This window comes from Gallus gallus, chromosome Z, assembly GCF_016699485.2.
Source record: "Gallus gallus isolate bGalGal1 chromosome Z, bGalGal1.mat.broiler.GRCg7b, whole genome shotgun sequence".
Classification (NCBI taxonomy): Eukaryota; Metazoa; Chordata; class Aves; order Galliformes; family Phasianidae; genus Gallus; species Gallus gallus.
Genome location: NC_052572.1, coordinates 21,172,604 through 21,189,949, shown reverse-complemented (window position 1 = coordinate 21,189,949; position 17,346 = coordinate 21,172,604). Strand labels below are relative to the sequence as shown.

General features: G+C 35.3%; 2 protein-coding genes across 6 annotated transcripts in view; one reads left to right on the top strand and one right to left on the bottom strand.

Moving 5' to 3' along the window:
- The window catches only part of SGTB (small glutamine rich tetratricopeptide repeat containing beta), a 20,625-nt gene extending 14,835 nt beyond the window's left edge, over window positions 1–5,790 (top strand). For both annotated transcript variants that reach the window (XM_046905337.1, NM_001031418.2), the window contains exons 9-11: window positions 1,325–1,362; window positions 1,605–1,688; window positions 3,108–5,790. In XM_046905337.1, the coding sequence (XP_046761293.1) occupies window positions 1,325–1,362; window positions 1,605–1,688; window positions 3,108–3,219 (234 nt within the window). In that variant the 3' untranslated portion in view covers window positions 3,220–5,790. The remainder of the gene's footprint in view (window positions 1–1,324; window positions 1,363–1,604; window positions 1,689–3,107) is intronic.
- The window catches only part of TRAPPC13 (trafficking protein particle complex 13), a 27,953-nt gene continuing 14,820 nt past the window's right edge, over window positions 4,214–17,346 (bottom strand). The window contains exons 8-13 of one of the 4 annotated variants that reach the window (XM_015277311.4): window positions 16,616–16,633; window positions 14,375–14,508; window positions 11,585–11,783; window positions 9,116–9,216; window positions 8,067–8,214; window positions 4,214–7,976 (exon numbers count right to left, since the gene is read on the bottom strand). In XM_015277311.4, coding sequence (XP_015132797.1) covers window positions 7,869–7,976; window positions 8,067–8,214; window positions 9,116–9,216; window positions 11,585–11,783; window positions 14,375–14,508; window positions 16,616–16,633 — 708 coding nt within the window. In that variant the 3' untranslated portion in view covers window positions 4,214–7,868. Of the gene's footprint in view, window positions 7,977–8,066; window positions 8,218–9,115; window positions 9,217–11,584; window positions 11,784–14,374; window positions 14,509–16,615; window positions 16,634–17,346 lie in introns of all 4 variants that reach the window. The other 3 variants (NM_001194996.2, XM_015277312.4, NM_001006577.3) reach the window with 3 other exon arrangements.

Genomic DNA, 17,346 nt, shown 5'->3' with positions numbered 1-17,346 from the left:
GGTAGTTCCTCAAGGATTGGACATATCAACCAGTACTTCAGAATGGAAAACAAAGATCAATCCATATAGACATTAAGCAAGGAAGAAGTGATGGATGCAATAGCACTGGAGTTCTATGTACCACTTTACAGACAAAATGTGTACTGGTAATACGGAAGTGACTACTCAGGCAGTCCAAATCTGTCTAGAGTCAGAGACGTACCAGTCATTATGGAGCTAACTATGAGGAAGGGCTTTGTATGTATCATTTGTAGAAGAAGGTCGAGTGAACAGAACACAGGGCACTCACCCTAGAATGAATAAACTTTTCCTTTGGTGGTAGGGAGTTTGGGGTTTGTTTTGTTGTTTCTTTGTTGTTTTGTTTTGTTTCAAGGAAAAGGGTGATTTACCTTGAGAAAGGTATTTCTGGCCTCCTTTTTGGCCTGATAACCTAGATCAAACCTGCAATTGATGAGAGAGAGGAAGAAGTCCTGGATCTCCCTTAGAAGAGATCTGAAATTGACATTTTTATATCCGAATGTAGACTAGATAAAATAGCTGATTTACTTTTGAGAGGTTGTATGAAGATATATTGGCCAACTAATGTTTTATATGTCTGGGTTTTTTTTAGTACACATAATAAAATAGTGAATGGGCACACACTGCATTATGCCTTTGGCCACAGATTTTTGTAGGAATTATGTTACTAGCTTTAAGCCATCACCTAGTTTCCTCTATGCGATCTGTCACTATACACTCTTACACTACAGTAAACACAACAGAATTTTGAGGTACCCTGTGAATGAGAATACAAATAACCTCATTCGTAAAACAAAGTAAGAAGATGCACAAGATATACAAATAACCGAAGAAAATATGTTACAAAACTGTAGTATAAAGTTCACAATCTGGTTTGCTCTGCAATATTTTGTTTTATCTGGCTATTGCTTTAACAGCTTATTCCCACTACATAAATGGTTGCAGAAATGATTTCTGAAGCTTGGGAATTTTAAATGCTTCATAGAAAACCTTTGCACTTAGAATGTTTTTTTTTTTCATTTTTAGGGTACAAGGTTTTATGTTTGACTTCTTGTCATATGTTTCACGTGTGAATCTTCAATGTGAATCTGTTGTCTAACGTTAAAAATTATCTCAGCATCATATCTGTCAAATATTTAACTGTAATGATTCTTTTTGCTGGAGATCACACATATTGTACATATGCTTAATTTTGTAATAAAACATAGAATACACTTTGATTTTTTTTCACATTTTTCTCAGGGACACCTATGTAATAGAAGTGTTGTAAAATGTTATAATTGTAACTATATATTGTCTATTCCAGGCAGCAAGCTTAATGCAGAATCCCCAGGTTCAACAACTGTAAGTATAAAAATGGAGTACTACTGAAACAAATGTCTTTAAGGGTTGAAATAAAAGAAAAGTTAGTCACTACTGAATTCCTGAAAATGTAATTCTGTATTTGTTTACTGTAAATAGAACTACTGCAGTTTCTTCCTCTCACAGCTTAGTTCCTTCCTGCAATTCAACAAAGAACTACAGTTTATTGCTTACTGTAAAGGTCCCTGCAGACCCCAATGCCAACGCTGTGCTAACTGTTCCAGGATGTCAGGGATGATGTCAAATGCCATTGGTGGCCCTGCTGCAGGTGTTGGTGGCCTGTCAGATTTGTCCAGCCTGATCCATGCGTAAGTATTATGAATCATAATTTTACTGATACATTTGTAGAAACTTCATAGCACACTATGTATTAAAAAGGGATAGTATCAAACCAGTTAAACTGTGGCCTTTTCTCATTGTGTGCCTGGTTATTATTAAATCAAAGGTCCTAAAGGCTTACATATTGTGCATCTCCATCAATTGCAATGACCATGTGCTCAGTTTCACTTTCTAGTTTTCATAGTGTTAATTTTCTAAATGCAACTTGAGCGCTACTCAGACCCTTCAGTCTCGTAGTCGTACAAAGTACATTTCAGACTGTGTTGATCAGTTTTACTACCTGATATCCCAGACTTAAAAAAGCTGCAAATTTACCTAGCACAAGTTGCAGCAAGTTCTGAAGTTGCCTCCTGACTGACAGTGCTCTGGCAAACCTATGTTTAGACTAAAAGGGCTCCAGGGCTCCAGATAATAGTAAGAGAGTGGCTTTTACAAAAGTCAGAACCCCAGTCTTTTATAACATTATAATAATGATGCATCTGGAAGAGTTAGCACAAAAACGTGCAATTGCTTATATGGCAAATCCTAGTAACAGTCCTACAGTTTTATTTTCAGTCTCCTAGCCTGTTTCAAACCTTTTTAAGTTTTGCCTCATCAAGGGAAGAATAAATTATCATTGGCATCTCAGACAGGACGGTGACCCTTCAAAATCAAGGGCCATTTTTACAAAAACTGTGCAATGTACAGAAATGCCCCTAGACTTATGAAAATGGTGGCTCTTCTTCAACCTTCACTTTAGTTGAAAGGAGTCTGATTAACCTTTGATATTTGGAAAAAATGCAGAAGATTGAATGTCATGGCTGGCCGTCCATGAGGTAACAGATTTTACATAGTTGCTTTTTGTAGTAAACCAGTGTCATGCTTATCTCCTACATGGAATGAATCTCAACAAGAATTCCAATCTTAAGCTGCAACTATTGTGGAGATGCATCTGCTATTACTTCAATCATGCAAGGGACTTCCTTCTGTTGAGCTCCTGCTATAAGTTGCCAGCCACGTACTACGTTTCTAGAAAAATTAACATAAGGTTGCACTTCAGCCTTAGTTATCTAAGAGTGGTTACCTTTAACTCCTACTACAGATCATCTCAAAGAGAAGGGAGCAAATCACAATACTATGTATGCTGCTATATTTTAGTAAGTAAAATAATACCTTTTTTCCATGTTACCAAATGGAAAAGTAGTCCAAAAAACCTGATGAGGAAGAGACTGGTGAGATTTCAAGTAGGTAAAGTCATGATACTATAGGTACCTTGTTGGATAGCCTTAATCAAGGTATCTTTAGTCTTAATTTTCCTATAATGCGGTTTTCAATTACATTAGGTTATCTCATTTTGTTACGAATCTCTGTTCCTTTTTCAATTAGTTATTTAAAACTTTTCAACACAGGGGGCAGCAGTTTGCACAACAGATACAGCAGCAGAATCCAGAGCTCATAGAGCAACTGAGAAATCATGTCCGGAGCAGATCTTTCAGTGGCAGCACTGAGGAACATTCCTGACTTACATGAGTCCTGTGAATTGAAATGGTATATAACCCCAAAATGCATACCATAGTTAGTAGCAAAAGCACCATTGTTAACTCTTCTGCTTGAATAGAAGACTGAAAATTCTTTGTGTGTGTTTGCAAACAAGAATAAATCTGTTAAACAGATCTATTGCACATAACATCATTTAATGTATAGTTAATCCTCTGAAGATTAATATGCTAAATACATTCAGTGGTTTATTAAAATCCTTATGTACGAGTCATTTTCAGTATGTGCATTAGATTGATCTCCAGCGGTGCTGAATGGCAAGGAGTTCTGCAGTTGGCTGATTTAGTGTAACATCTTAATTCTAAAATCCTAATGTAAAAGGCATGTTATTCTGATGATGAAAATTGTTACAGCTGCTGAAACAATAGCTTCATCAGTCCTTGTAATGGACATCTGATGTGCCCTTCTGTAATGAGTGTAAATCAGTGTTGGCGTGTAGAATGTACATAAAACTTCTGCTTGAAGTCTGTTTGTATCTGTGGAGAGGCTGTCAGTGGTAACATGAAGTACTTTTTCAACATCATTGGGCTGGAGAAAAGGAAATGACTGCATGTAAAGGAGTACCAAAAACTGTAGAGAAAAAGGATAATTCTTAAGTGGAATTATACATACACCAATATACAATTTGGCTTGGTAAGGAAATAGTATTAAGGAGTTTCAGGCTTCTCAGCTGCCATGTATACCATCAGATCAACCCTGGAGGCCAGCAGTGTGGCGCTGTTTTCACAGGCATTGCAAACTGCATTACATTCTGTATGTATGCAGTATTTAACATAAACTTAACATTAAGAACTGTAATAAACTAAAAGTGATCATATGACTGTATTAATATAATGTACTGAAAAGTAATCAAAAATGATTGCCTTAGAAGGATTCTCTTTCTGTTCCTGTGAGATAAATCACTGGCCTCAGATTCATTGCATGTATCTACTTTTAGCAATGATTGTATGGCTAAAGATTTTTCCAGTTTTTCTTATTTCTGTTCTTACGTTGGCATTCTTAATCAGCTAACTTTATTCTGAAAGAGACCGCTGTTTGTCTGTATTTTCTTTTAAATTCTGCTTGCTGCTCAGATTGCTTTCTGCTATGAGGTACATCTGTTTCAGCTCCAGGGAGCTTCTCAACACGTAATTTCCTCTTTCTAAATAGAAACTAAAACCGATTTGAGGAGCCTGCTTTGATTCCTAAGACAAAGTGCCCTCTACTGGCCTCTCAGACTAGAGGCAGCCTGGAAGAATAAAACAGAGGCTCCCCAATGGAAAAAGACACAGTAACTCCTTGGACATTACACATTATATCTGATTTATCTTGTGGGGGAAAAAGAGAGAAACAAACTCAAAAAATGCAGAAGTGTGACTAAGTCAGGGACTCCACTAAGAAATGTGTGCATCCATTGTACAAGCCTTCAGCAGCTAAAACACAGGGAAAAAATGCAGCTGGGTCCAAGGAGAAATGAAATGAAGAAAACAAACAAACAAAAAAATCCCAGAAACACAAAATCCACATTATCATCTGTTGAACACATACGCTTAATACAGCAGCATCAAGATATTCGTAGTGTCTTCAACAGAGCAACCCAACACACAGCACTAACTTAAAATAAAATTATCCCTAAGTTGCTGTGGCTGCCTTCTTAGGACTGTGAAGATATTTAAGCTTCACATTAAATAAATACATTTCCAAATAAAAACTAAAAAAGAACATTTGATGACAAAGAACCTTTTTAATGTGGTCTTTTTCCAGAAGTAGTTAAGATTCTGAATCTTAATCTGTGAGTTAAGTTCAGTTACACTAACATAACAGGAAAGGATGCTGTCTACAAGAAAGGTCGATGTATGTATGTGCTACGTGGGCTAAAACTACTGTACAAACAGTGTTCTGTGTTGTGTCAGGAAAGAAGCATTGCTCCTAGCACATAACTCCTATTAATCTTCACATTTCCTTAATTTTCCTCCATAGTGAGTTTTATTAGCTTTGCTAAGGGGAGAGTAGTAAATCCAGGAATGTCTGGATAGCACATGGGGATCTCTCTCAATTAGTTCATACTTCTGTTGGCAGCACTGTTGATGCAGATATCTTTCTACTTTAAAACAGCAAGTGTGAAGAACCTCTTAGGAATTCCTTAAAAACATCAAAGTGTGGTAATACTGATAAACTGCTGTAGAGGTTGTACTGTCTTCCATAAACATGCTTTTTTTATTTTTTAAATCGTCCACTGCTATGGCCCTATAGTTTATTGTATTTATCAGACAGAGTTTAATCAGTCCCTAAGGTAAAAGAGAAATGAGCTATTGGTTTGTTATTTGAAAAGACTGAAATCATCTTTATGGATATTTTACGTACTACAGCATCGTCAACATTTAGGTTTTATGCCTGTACAAATCATATGTAACCAGAATATGTATTACAATGATGGCATTAGCTAACTTTTTTGGAATGTGCTACAACTCGTGTAATACTTGTAAACATTCTTTGTTTCTTGTGTATTAACAAAAAGGGCTTTATAGCCTCAATAAAAGACAGTGCAACCAATAACAGGAGCCATTATTGCATGTTTTCCTATTGAAGCCAGGAACAGAGGGATTATTTATGCTGAAATCTATTTGGCCTTGAATAGGCTGAATTGTTTCACGAAGTCATGCAATATGCCTTTAACACAGGGTGAGGAAGGAATCCTTTTCCTGTGTAATAACTACACTTTTTTTTGCACTAAAATTTTTCATCCTGCTAGATCAAGTGGTAAACCCCAACCACAGTAAATACTGTTTTAAATTGAAGTCAGTTGCAGTTTTTCATTTAACTGAACAAATACACATGTAACACCAAATTGATTTTGTATCGTTATTACTCCATCAACATTTAAGTGTGATAATGGTTAGAGGAAAAAAACATTCTGCACTCAAACTGTAAACTGTAGCCTGCTTGCATGGAAATATATACTGACTATGCCTGATTAGAAAAACATCTAATGAAATATTCACCATAGAAATTGTTTGTGTTGCACTTCTGGTTCTCTAATGAGTATGAAGTGAATTCACTCATACCAAGACAGAATTAAGTCTGCAACTTGTGAAGAGATCTTCATACACTGTTTGGGGGCTAAAAGTAATCATACTGACAAAATGCAAATTGTCTACCATTCCCGTACTACTCCTACCTCTTATTACCACATGGTCACATCTTAAGTTTGTGTCAATTTAACTTGAAAACAGATTATTAATAAAGTTATTTACATTTTTTTTTGTTTGGACAGCTGTGGCTTTACTGTTTTAGCTTATTGGTACCTCTGAAAATAATATGTAGGTAATTGCTCGGTATGCATCTTATTAATGTGCAGAGAATAATCTTATTTTATTCCTTTAATTTAGTTAACTGGACATAAATTTATCCAGTATCTTAAGACTGAAAATTAAAATTGAAAGATTCCATGTATAGTGAAGTCTAAAGTATATGTTTTCAAAACTACAGTTACTAAATGACAATATGGTTTGACAAACCATGAAAGAGAATCTTTACTATTGGATTCTATTTACTATTGGATAAACTATTGGATATACTATTGGATTTACTATTGAATAAACACTACTGAACTAGGAGTATCAGCAAACATCTTCTGTATTAAATAGCTAACTTTTGGCGACTTTAAGATATTTCATCCAAAAAGATTTCAATATTATGTCAAAACAAAGCTAGGGAAAAGTATATTTTAGTGCTTAACAGAGTGCTGAAGTCCTCTGTGGATGTGCTTTGCAGACCTTGATCTAGGACAGACAGTTTTCTTCTCATTTTCTTAACAGTTTTGTTAATGTAGACTTTTTGGCACTGCTTTCTGGCATGGGAAAAATAATTTGCACTACCTCAGTTTAACAATCAAAAAATGCCTGAGTTCCCTCGTAGCAGAAAAATAACATACCCGTTCACAACATGCCCTGCAATTGCAGGGAAGCACAAATCAGTGAAATTTCTCCACCTATGCTACACAAGAAAAACTAATTAGGATATATTTGCTGCATTATTTCTTTCCAGCAACTGAGCCATTACAAGCACATTCTTTGATTGATAATCTAGTCTACTAGCACCTCAATAGCAGTAAGTGCTCCCTTTCACCTCATGGCTAGACATGTGCCATGCAAATATACTGCTACTCCAGACACCCAGAAGTATTTCTTTTGGGATTTGAATTCCTGAAACTCGTTTGTGAAAGGCTAAATCCTTCACACTAAAGCAGTTTTTGTCAGAACCACAATTTAATAACTTCAAAATGTTTAAGATAATTAAAATAACAAAAAACAAATACAGTGTTCTGCTATTTTAACTAAGCAGATTCAAAGAAACTCCACATCAGTCCTTATCCCCACCCAACACAACATTTAATGTAATACAATTTGCTAGAGCTATGTTTTTTTTTTTTCAAAGGCTTTATTTTCATTAAGATGCATATACATCTTTTCAAAAGATTTTAAAACATTAAAAAAATGCTCAGAGAAATTAAATAAGCAACTTGTGTCTATGCATATACTGGGGGTTAATTTTCTCTTTACGCAATATGATTTAACTGCAAAAACACAAGAAGTTGGTCCAAAAAAAACAAACAGCAGAAATAAAACTTTTCTTCAGCTTTCTTGTTTTACTTTTGAAGAAACGACGCAGACCTGTGCAATATCATCATATTCGTATGTTCTCTTCAAAAATGTGTCGGTAAGTCTTAAGCCAGAAACACTCTAAAAAGGAAAAAAAATATAAGACCCATTATTAGAATTACTAAGCTTATAAAACAGGTATTTTATAACAAATCTATGCCATTGACTTACTTGCAATCCCTGCACTGAAGACAATAATGTAAGTGCAAGACGGAGAGAGGAACTAGGATGTAATTTTCCAAGTTGTCTTCCAGAAACTCCACACCAGTGGATGGAATTAGTATTGCACATTTCTAAAACCAGATCCATAGTCCTTTCACTGCTAGAGGAAATTAAAAAATGAAAATAAACCTGTGGGCTTTTTTTTTTTTAACCATTCAAGGACTGCAGATATTTATCAGCTAGATTATTATTTGGGTTGTTATTAATGGAACACTTAAAATTAATTTATATAAGACAGCAAGTAAGATTTACTGTGATGTGCACTAATTTATATATACACAGCCTTGGCTAATGTAAACGTTCTGTCATGGATCTAGTTAATTGGAGAAGATAATAACATATTCACCTTTTCAGTGAACTGTAAGATACAAAATGAGCAGTTCCTGCAGACCAGGTTCCTTTAGTTCCTGGCTTCAAATTTTATTTAGAATTACTTTACAAAAGTGCTGCAGGAGACAATAAAGGTCTATTGGAGACCACAGTGTAAATACAAATCAAGTCAAAACATGGATAAAGACCCACAAAAGACCACTTAAGACAATGTTTAGCAGACATTCTAGGGGTGGTACAGAACTATCAGTAAAATCAGACTTGATATAAATGGTACTTATTCCAATAAATTTATCTGTAATTCAAAAAAAAAAAAAAAAAAAAGCAAAACAAGCACTAGTTCTGTGAAAGAACTAAGAGGACTTCTGCTTTAACTATGCAATTGAACTGTGAAATCTTATAGATACTGCAGCCAATTCTGCAGAATTCCACTGCTGGTTTTTGACAGTCTCCTAATTAGAACAGTATTACCACATAATAATGGAAGACAGATTTAATTATTTAGGATCACCGGAATCCAGAAGATGTTTAAAGTAATGAACCAGCAGTTTGGTGGTATTCAAAGTAAAGTCCACGTTTGAAATATTTCAGGAGAAATGCCCTGAAAAATGCAATAGCCACAACTTAAAAACTCAAGAAAATGAACAAGACTCTCATGACATCATTACCTGCAATTTGTTATTTTACAAGTAATATCAAAAGGCTCTTCCAAATTTACGGTGTCTGGTATTGTCTCCAGAGAAAGCCTTACATCACCATAGCCAGGAGCCTGGGGAAGTACAAGAATGCACATTTCTCAAACACTGGTTGGTAAAGTTGGAGTTTTTACTATTCACGTTTTCATTTACTAGAACAGGCTTAGAGTAACAGGACGTGAAGAGGACTGTCTCTTCTTGCTCAATCAGTGTACCATCCACTATTATCACCTTCCTGATAGATTTAACAATTCATTAGACAGGATGATCTGCATCAAGTATAATGAATTCATTTACAGGAAACAATATGCACTTTATTATTAAGTTTTTCGGACAGTTCACTCTCTCAGAGTTCAAATACCCATACACTGTTCCTGATCAACATTCATTTTTATGACCTCTCTATCAGATGGCTATCAGAGATGCTATGGGTAATATAGTTTTCCTGCATTAGTCCTTCACTACTCTTCATCTTTAGAAAAAGCATTGTTGCTAAGAAATAAGATGGTTCATTCTCTTTCTATTTCAGTCTCCCAAACCTCTGCGAAAATAATTAGTTGCCACCAATTAGAATGGTGCACTAATACTTTTCTGCTATCAAATGTTGTAAAAAGCCAAACACATCTGAAATGATTTACTAACAAACCCACAATGAACACCCAACTTACTACAAACTTGGGCTGACTGAAAATCTAATACTTCTTATCTTTAAGTTCAATCTCCACACATGATAAAATGATAAAGAAAAAATAAAGCAAATTTTATTCTGCCCAACAAGTCGTAGCTGAGACATATGCTCAAATTCTGCTCATAAAATGATGCTGTGCTAAAAGCTACATCTACAGCTTGATTAAAAGGTATTCCTAGTGAGGCCCAGACAGTAAGTCAGTGATTTGACAGCTTGTGAACAGCTTTTAGTTACATATGGCTCATTACAGACTGAAGACAGATGACATTTAAAAAAAACTTATTAAATTGGGCATTAGAGCGAGCAGTGTCAAAACAGAGAAATTTCAGATCAGTAGAGCAATGGAACTTTGGAAACCTGCAAGAAAGAAACATAGTCTGTGAACTACAAGACCACTTCAAAACCAAACCAAATTATTTTAAGCAGGGAAGATCCAAGAAATTGTTTCAAAAATGCATTCCTGATCTGGACCAAAATAATGACAGAAAGGAACAGTAAGGGTAAAATTTGGGGCCTGTGAGGGAAACAAAGGCTTGCTGGATTACTAAGTGGATTAGGAGAAAAATGATGGAAGGTGAATTGAATCTAGACATGAACTAAGCTGACAGCACTTAGAAGATGACCCAACGAGGAGTAATCACAACCTCAAAGTTCATGAACAACTTATAAATTGACGAGAAAAAATAGCCTGAATCAAAACTGTAAATAACATACATAGCATTACATATGCTACACGTTGTCATGGTTTTATGATTTTTGTTTATCGGTATTCCACATCATAACATTACATAGTACACTGGGAATTCAAGAGTTAATGCTCCAGTTCCAGGCACCTGTCTGGAAGAGAAGAACTCCATACCCCAGGGGGCTTCGCGGTCGGAGAGGAGATACAACCCTTGGCAAGGTCACTTGACGTGCCTTTCTTCCTTTGGCTCTCCTCCCTGCTGCTCAAACCAACCGCACGCCTCACCTCAGCATATGGTGAGGCCTTCAGTTCTCAGACACTCTTTCATTATATTTGATCTATTAGCTTCAATTCTAATTATATTGTATTATAGTGTGTTATCTTGCATTCTGATACCATGTTTAGTAAATTTGTTTCTCCTCAGACTGTTGCCGCTGATTTCATTATTTTGAGGTCCCCTGTTTCCCCCTTCTGGAGGCACAGATTTGTAAAATCCCTCCGTCCCACTAGTCACAGAAATGGGCCGAACCAGCCTGTAAACCATCAACACACATAAAAATTATTACTCACAGAAGCTAATATGAATTAGGGAGAAGACTCCTTTTTGTATGCCAATTGTTCACACAGGGGTTATTTTTTTAGTGTTTTTCAGCTTCCTGCCAAATGGCAACCAGAAGGTTCATTTTGTTCTGATACATTTTGCTATACACTACTTGATTCCAGCAACCCATGTACAAGCCACTAAGTTACACTGTTCAGTGTAGTGACAAAAAAGAAAAACATGTTTTGTGACAGAGAACAAACAGTCAAGAAAACGAGATCAAAAAATACACTGTCATTCACATGATCAAAACAAAAACTCCTGCTCAGTGTTTTTTCCACACTTCATAGACCAAACATATGCTCAGTATTTATATTAAATGACTTTCCCAAATATATATATACACACATGAATTCGGATCAAGGTCCAGAAAGCAAGAAGCTTGAATTTTCTTTCAAGTCATTATTCAGCTACTCATTGAGTTGCATTAAAATTCATACTAAATTAAACTGATGCTTGAAGACTTACCATTCTTTGGAGCTGGCTAGTTTGCAGTCTTCCTCGCTCACCTAGATTCGTTTTCCATACGATATCTAGTTTACCAATCACAGTTACACCTTTTATTACGCCAGCTTTCTCTGCAAATTCCTGCTTTGGTTTCAGGCAATATAAATACTGACGTGTGTCCATAGGTTGTAAGTAAGTTCTTGAGCCAAAAGTTGACTCACTAGAACAAAAAACATTATTCCTTCATTTAAACAGTTATTTTTAGGAGGACTTAAGAAGAACTCAACCTTTCTTCCCCTTGCCCGCCATTTTTCCTGTGCACGTGGCAATTTATTCAATACTAGCATACATTTTATTAGCACACAATAGAAAACAATTCCCAAATTTATGTAGAACTAAAGGACCATGTTTAGATGGGAAGAAAGTAGACTCAGCTGCGCCAGAGATAACTGAGGTAGAACTCCACTTTGTTTATTATCTGGCATCTCAACATTTGAACAATTGTGCTGGTAATTTTCAAAAGCTGATTTAATCTCATTAGTCAAGAATTGTATACAGATTTAGTTTTGTTTTTTAAAAAAATCAACGGTAGCAATGCTCCATCTACCTTAAAACATATACACTAACTTATCCTTTCAATTCTGTGTAGATATTCAGATTAAAAGATACAGAGGTAAAACAATATGCAAAACCAGCTGTATTCTTTCACAAGTTTTGTTTTTTTTTTGTTGTTGTTTTGTTTTTACCTTCAGGATGCAGATACACATCAAAAACACATGAATACAGAAACCAGGTATCTGATATAGGAAGAGGCAAACAGTGGTACTGAAACAAATTTAAATATCCAATAGCTTTGTTTTTCACATTAATTTGAATGAGAGTTAGATGAGAGCAGAAAAAGCAATGGCTATAATTCAGACTCCCTGTGCATGACTAGTACTTTGAAATAAACAATTCTTCACACCAAAAAATCCAAGGAGCTTAGAACGTACTTGTGGAATGAAATAAACCAGGAAATAAATACTTATGGACCATATATAGATAAAGACCTCCAAAGCACCTACCAAGCCACTATTTGTTTTTTTAGGGGATAGATTTTACAGCAAAGGGAAACATAGTCTGCTTGTAACAGTCTACAGAACTGAATACATTAATTCATGTGTAATTAAAATACTGAACATTTTGCAAAAAACAAAAACAAAACAAAACAACAACAAAAAACCCACAGTTACTTAATGAAGGTATTAACAAAAAATTAAGTTCTGCGCTCAAAATGTACCGAAACGTTACTTAATGAACACATTAGGGAATCATCACATAATATGAAGGCAAAGGCAACAGTAAAGATGGATTAAAATCAGTTTCATCTTCTTATTTTTCAGAAGTTCTTACAGCTATGTTTTCCAATAGCAGTTTAAGCATCTTAAGCATCAGGAAAAGGGAGGAAGGTAGATGCTGAGAACCAGTGGGTTCAGAACATGGGTAAAGCTGGCATGTAAGTATGAAAGAAGAACATTTTAAGAAAAGTTTAAGTTTAAAAAAAAGAATCCCTTCTACAGATCACAAATAAATCTAACATCATCAGCTTATTCATATTTTAGAGTAAAGATTTCATGCTGAGAAGTAAAGAACTACATCATTATAACTGACAAGAAGTATAGAACTTATTCTGGTATCAAAGTCCAGTTTATTTCAAACTAATTCCAAGAAGAAATTGCCATGCTTCCATTTTCTGTATTCACTATAGGCTTTTCTGTATTATCAAGCACAGATCTTTTAAGTTTTTACCTTGAAGACTCACTGCCCCCTCAGCAACTTAAGGAACCCTTTGTTTTACCTCTCCCACCTCCTCATTCTTTAATCTTCTCTTTACCACTCTTGCCAGCTTTCATAAGATTTTCTTAATGGCTAAGACTCCAGATGGCAATGGTCACGAAGTGGAATAGGATCCATGAATGAAGAACTGCATTTCAGCCATGGTATTCACTAAGTCTCAATATGCAAAAAATCAATTCACACTAAGTCATTCTAAATATATAAACTGTTATTTGACTCCTTTCCAGGAAATTCCAGGCTCTCTCAGTTTTACAAGCTCATGACTACATGAAGACAAGAAACATTACGCTGGACAAAAATACTTTGTATGAACAGCACTCCACTTTACTGCAGCCAAATGCTTTGACAGACAGGGAAAAGATGGAATTTTCACTTTAGCTCCCACTACAGAGCACTCAAGTACACCTCTTCCAAAAAATCCAAGCAACTGCAAATTGCAAGCAGCCAAATCTGGCATCCACTCTACAAGCTTTTCTGTCCACAATAATTTTACGGAACACAGCAGACGGCTCTTCTGGTATTTGTTGTTTATTTCAGCATGACAAACATCTGTGGTCTAAGACTCTGTACAGGAATTCCACTGATTCACTTTGACTGCTGGTTGGATAAATTTTAACTAGAATAACTGAAAATGGATATGTGTCTACTAGAAAGAAACAAGGGTCCTCTATCTATGAACAGACAGCTCAGAACCATACGTGTGCTAAATTTTATAAAAGATATTCTGAAAATGTACTATGTTTTCAATGCATCCATGTTGTTATTTGAGGGTGAAAATAGGGATTTTTTAAAATAAATTTTAAAAAATAATTTCTATGAAAAGAAAACTAACAACTTTTATAGCTGAATACATAATAGGAATTTGTTTTTTTAATTATGCAAATAAGTGCACTCCTACAGTTACAGGTAACTCAGTGATGATAATGCTTACAACTCATGAAATCATAACAGAATGTTTCCTTGGTCTCAACATACCTTTCCCCTGCTGAGTCAACTGTGTTCAGTTCTGCAACGTTGTACATAATGGATGGCTCTAAAGAAACCTTCTCCATAAACATTGGAGAGGTAGTGATATTCTGAATCTGAGCTTCCAGAAACACTTCATCTGTCTGGGAAAAAAAATAAATAAATAGCAAGATCACAAAAATGTGATTGCTACTATTAAAAAGGATAGTCCTATTGTTAAAAAACAAACAAAAAAAAGTAATGTGTGTTTAGTTCATGCCTGCAAATCAAAGTAATTAATGCAAGAAAAACCTTAATCCCAGTTACCATTAATAGGAGCAAAAGTGTTAGTGAACAGATATCTTGCCAAACAATGGATGTGGGATAATTTTTGTATGTTCTAGCTACTGTTTGTTTGTAACACTTCAGATTGTCACTTCCCAAGATTTTCATCAACTCAGTAACAACTGAAGTTCCAATCCAAATTATTAAAAAAATTAGGAATTACAGTGCACGTTAATGCCATGCCATGCCAGATTACTAGTGCTGTATAAAAACAATTGAAGGAAGTATGCATGTTTTGCTTGAACTAAAGTATAACAGCTCAGGTACATGCTCCAAGATTTTTATTCTGAAACGTTTATGTGTCAACTAAAAAGTACAATAGCTTCCCCTTTCACTCAGCTTCATCATGCCAATGGTCACTAGCATTACACACATCTAACAATTTAGTGGGTGCTCAGCTTTCAAAATGTCTATAGGATCTATCTGTACTAATGAAGCTAATGCCTCAAGATGTTCTAGTGCAGAACAAAAGGTACAGACGGTTTACTGAATATACAGAAAGAAAACCCCATGAAACTAGAGGGTTTTTTGCCTCTGTTTCTCTGGAAATGCAGACCATTAAAGCCACCTTGAAGCTCTAAAACCTGATGGCAGAATAACCATTGAAGGCTCAGGCTATCAGAGATACAAGCACCTGGAGAGTGCCAGTTACAAAAAAATAAGTATGTGCTGGAAGGGGGAATACCAAATCTGCATTTACAAGACAGTTACCAGTAGACTGTGTAACAATAAGCTTAAATGGTATGATAAAAGATGTGTTTCACGGAGAAATGGAAAAAAGCTTGCATTTTACTGTAAATCAGTGTAAATAAGCTGGAGAAGTCCGATTTGTAAGTTACAGAATATGTCTGAATTCAATTATTCTCAAAAGAAACTCTATTAAAAGGAGAAATACAGACTGGTAATGGAACAATTCATTGTGCCTTACAAACATGTTATGCCCATACCAGATAAATAGAGGAATAGAAACTCTGCAAGCTCAACAGGCTACAGACAGACCTTGCACTTCCAGGAGTTGGAAACACCCCCAAATTAAACATGGCTCTAGGCATTCATTACAACCACCACCTGACTGTTGCTTAAATTGATACTGTTTATATCCCATAAATCCATTGCTCAAAATCTCCATTAATCCAAGTTTTAGTTGTTTTAACGCAGCAACCATAGGCAGAAATTTTGGAAAAGCTAGTTTGAAAGGGGAAAGAAAAAACAAGCAGCATAATGAAAAAGCAAGTTAGCTTTATGTTATTCCTAGATGTAATTGTTTAAATATCAGTTGTTGTTGTTGTTTTTTAAATAAATAAAATAAAAAAAACCCTTGAAGTAGTTCACCAGAATGCAGCTTGCTTTAGTACAACCCGCACCTTGAAGTGAAATCAGACTGCAGAAGTACTATACTAACTCATCAACTCTTACATGCAGTTAAAGTTGGAAAGCAAGGCTCCAGCCCAGGAAAGAAAGAACATCCAGCTGCTGCTCTCTCCTCAAACCCACTGTCTCCACTAACTGGATGGGAAAAGTTCTGTCACAGCTTACACAAGCAGTACCTTAGTTAAATCTACACTCCCATGGTTCAAAACTATTGATGTTTTAAAGGAGATTAACTCTCAGTTTTCAATAGCGAATCCCCTTTTGCAGTTAAAAAGAAAACTTCTATCTCATCCAATTGTTGTGATATGTCCTACAGAATAGCACACATGAGAATTTGAAATTACCAACTTTCAGTTTCAACAATGGGTATTAAAGAAAGAGCTAACCATGTAAATGATTAGCCGCACGTATGCAGGACAGATGGCAAAACGTCAGTTTATGATATGCAGAACAAACATTGCTTTTCCATTATGTTTTTGAAGTGTCAACAACAAGCACAGAGACAGGCAGACAATTAAAAAAGCATACAGATTTATAAAAAAAAATAAAAATTACCACAGAACTGAGGTCACTCTAATGGGAAAATAAAAAAGAACACATTAGAGAAATTAGGGTTAAATGTTAAAGAAAAAGGAGGCTAACTTTCAAACAAAATGCATTTCTGCATTTTTTTGCACCATCTAAACACAAGAGCATTAGTAAGACAGAAATGTAAATTAAAATGGATGCAAACAAAGATGACAAATACGTTTCTATTAAGTGGTAGCTAGTATTGTTACATAGTTTACTAGCTTTGCTTCAGATCTTACTAACTGCTGCACAACCAATACAAAACAGAGCCTAAGGCATGCAAGCCACATGTAAGGCATGGTAGAATAAATTAATTATATATACATATATATATATATATATAAAGCAGTTTTGGAGCAATTTTAAAATAAGTCTTTAATTTAAATCCATGCAGTGAGTTGCGTATGAAATGGAAAAACAGTCCTTGTCACTTCATTGATAATCTGAAGTATCCATATATTTAATGTCTCAAAAATAAAAAGCAGGTTTTAAAATGTTCTAGTAAAGATGCAATACTACAGCTTGCAACAAAATTTGGCATAATTTAAATGGGAAAAAAATCTTCTTGAGGGGATAATCTCCATGAAAAAAAAAAACCAAAATACTTCAATTGAAAACTTTATTTTCTTAAGTGTGTATGTTTGCCTCCCTAAGAATGTTTGCAGGAACAGAACCTCTTCCAGATCCTTTCTGAGGCACAAAAAAAGCCAGTGAGC